At 54.0% G+C, this 2,536-nt stretch overlaps 1 protein-coding gene across 1 annotated transcript in view; it reads right to left on the bottom strand.

The window, feature by feature from the left end:
• Positions 1–845: 845 nt before the first annotated feature.
• The window catches only part of LOC148057744 (estrogen-related receptor gamma-like), a gene marked incomplete at its 3' end in the record, with an annotated part of 7,314 nt that continues 5,623 nt past the window's right edge, over positions 846–2,536 (bottom strand). The window contains exon 3 of the mRNA XM_087782756.1: positions 846–1,025. Coding sequence (XP_087638882.1) covers positions 846–1,025 — 180 coding nt within the window. The remainder of the gene's footprint in view (positions 1,026–2,536) is intronic.

Genomic DNA, 2,536 nt, shown 5'->3' with positions numbered 1-2,536 from the left:
GTGCGACAGGAAGTGGCGGCACTCGTACCTGGGATGTGTGTGAGTGCGACAGGAAGTGGCGGCACTCGTACCTGGGATGTGTGTGAGTGCGACAGGAAGTGGCGGCACTCGTACCTGGGATGTGTGTGAGTGCGACAGGAAGTGGCGGCACTCGTACCTGGGATGTGTGTGAGTGCGACAGGAAGTAGCGGCACTCGTACCTGGGATGTGTGTGAGTGCGACAGGAAGTAGCGGCACTCGTACCTGGGATGTGTGTGAGTGCGACAGGAAGTGGCGGCACTCGTACCTGGGATGTGTGTGAGTGCGACAGGAAGTGGCGGCACTCGTACCTGGGATGTGTGTGAGTGCGACAGGAAGTAGCGGCACTCGTACCTGGGATGTGTGTGAGTGCGACAGGAAGTAGCGGCACTCGTACCTGGGATGTGTGTGAGTGCGACAGGAAGTGGCGGCACTCGTACCTGGGATGTGTGTGAGTGCGACAGGAAGTGGCGGCACTCGTACCTGGGATGTGTGTGAGTGCGACAGGAAGTGGCGGCACTCGTACCTGGGATGTGTGTGAGTGCGACAGGAAGTGGCGGCACTCGTACCTGGGATGTGTGTGAGTGCGACAGGAAGTGGCGGCACTCGTACCTGGGATGTGTGTGAGTGCGACAGGAAGTGGCGGCACTCGTTCCTGGGATGTGTGTGAGTGCGACAGGAAGTGGCGGCACTCGTACCTGGGATGTGTGTGAGTGCGACAGGAAGTGGCGGCACTCGTACCTGGGATGTGTGTGAGTGCGACAGGAAGTGGCGGCACTCGTACCTGGGATGTGTGTGAGTGCGACAGGAAGTGGCGGCACTCGTACCTGGGATGTGTTTGGCCCAGCCGATGTTGACGACCAGCTCTCGGTCGGCGAGGTCACACAGGGTCGTCAGAGCCTTGATGTCAGAGTCTGGAACCGTTGGGTCCGGCATCGCGTAGATCTTCTCCGGCTCGGCCACCAGGAGGTGAGACACGATCTTGTTATCTGTGAGTCCAAAGTGAACTGACGTGACCACGAGGAGAGACAGAGACAGTGAGACAGTGAGACATGTGTGTGAGACACGTCAGTGAGACATGTCAGTGAGACATGTGTGTGAGACACGTCAGCGAGACACGTCAGTGAGACACGTGTGTGAGACATGTCAGTGAGACATGTGTGTGAGACACGTCAGTGAGACATGTCAGTGAGACATGTGTGTGAGACATGTCAGTGAGACATGTGTGTGAGACACGTCAGTGAGACATGTCAGTGAGACATGTGTGTGAGACACGTCAGTGAGACATGTCAGTGAGACTTGTGTGTGAGACATGTCAGTGAGACACGTCAGTGAGACACGTGTGTGAGACACGTCAGTGAGACATGTCAGTGAGACACGTCAGTGAGACATGTCAGTGAGACACGTCAGCGAGACACGTCAGCGAGACACGTCAGTGAGACACGTGTGTGAGACACGTCAGTGAGACACGTGTGTGAGACACGTGTGTGAGACACGTGTGTGAGACACGTGTGTGAGACACGTGTGTGAGACACGTCAGTATCTGGTGATATGGTCAATATATGTGAGCGAACCTGTCTCTCTGTTCTCTACCACTCTCACTGTCCTCTACCTGTCTCACTGTCCACTACCTGTCTCTCTGTTCTATACCTGTCTCTATGTCCTCCACCTGTCTCTCTGTCCTCTACCTGTCTCTCTGTTCTATACCTGTCTCTCTGTTCTATACCTGTCTCTCTGTCCTCTACCTGTCTCTCTGTTCTCTACCTGTCTCTATGTCCTCCACCTGTCTCTCTGTCCTCTACCTGTCTCTCTGTTCTATACATGTCTCTCTGTTCTATACCTGTCTCTCTGTCCTCCACCTGTCTCTCTGTCCTCTACCTGTCTCTCTGTTCTATACCTGTCTCTCTGTCCTCTACCTGTCTCTCTGTTCTCTACCTGTCTCTCTGTCCTCCACCTGTCTCTCTGTCCTCTACCTGTCTCTCTGTCCTCCACCTGTCTCTCTGTCCTCTACCTGTCTCTCTGTTCTATACCTGTCTCTCTGTTCTCTACTTGTCTCTCTGTCCTCTACCTGTCTCTCTGTTCTCTACCTGTCTCTCTGTCCTCTACCTGTATCTCTGTTCTATACCTGTCTCTCTGTCCTCTACCTGTCTCTCTGTTCTCTACCTGTCTCTCTGTCCTCTACCTGTCTCTCTGTTCTCTACCTGTCTCTCTGTCCTCCACCTGTCTCTCTGTCCTCCACCTGTTTCTCTGTCCTCTACCTGTCTCTCTGTCCTCCACCTGTCTCTCTGTCCTCTACCTGTATATCTTTCCTCTACCTGTCTCTCTGTCCTCTACCTGTATCTCTGTCCTCCACCTGTCTCTCTGTCCTCCACCTGTCTCTCTGTCCTCTACCTGTCTCTCTGTTCTCTACCTGTCTCTCTGTCCTCTACCTGTATCTCTGTTCTATACCTGTCTCTCTGTCCTCTACCTGTCTCTCTGTTCTCTACCTGTCTCTCTGTCCTCTACCTGTCTCTCTGTC

Source organism: Callionymus lyra, unplaced genomic scaffold (assembly GCF_982586985.1).
Source record: "Callionymus lyra unplaced genomic scaffold, fCalLyr1.hap1.1 HAP1_SCAFFOLD_710, whole genome shotgun sequence".
Lineage (NCBI taxonomy): Eukaryota > Metazoa > Chordata > Actinopteri > Syngnathiformes > Callionymidae > Callionymus > Callionymus lyra.
The sequence above is the reverse complement of the archived record's forward strand: the minus strand, read 5'-3'. Positions and strand labels throughout refer to the sequence as shown.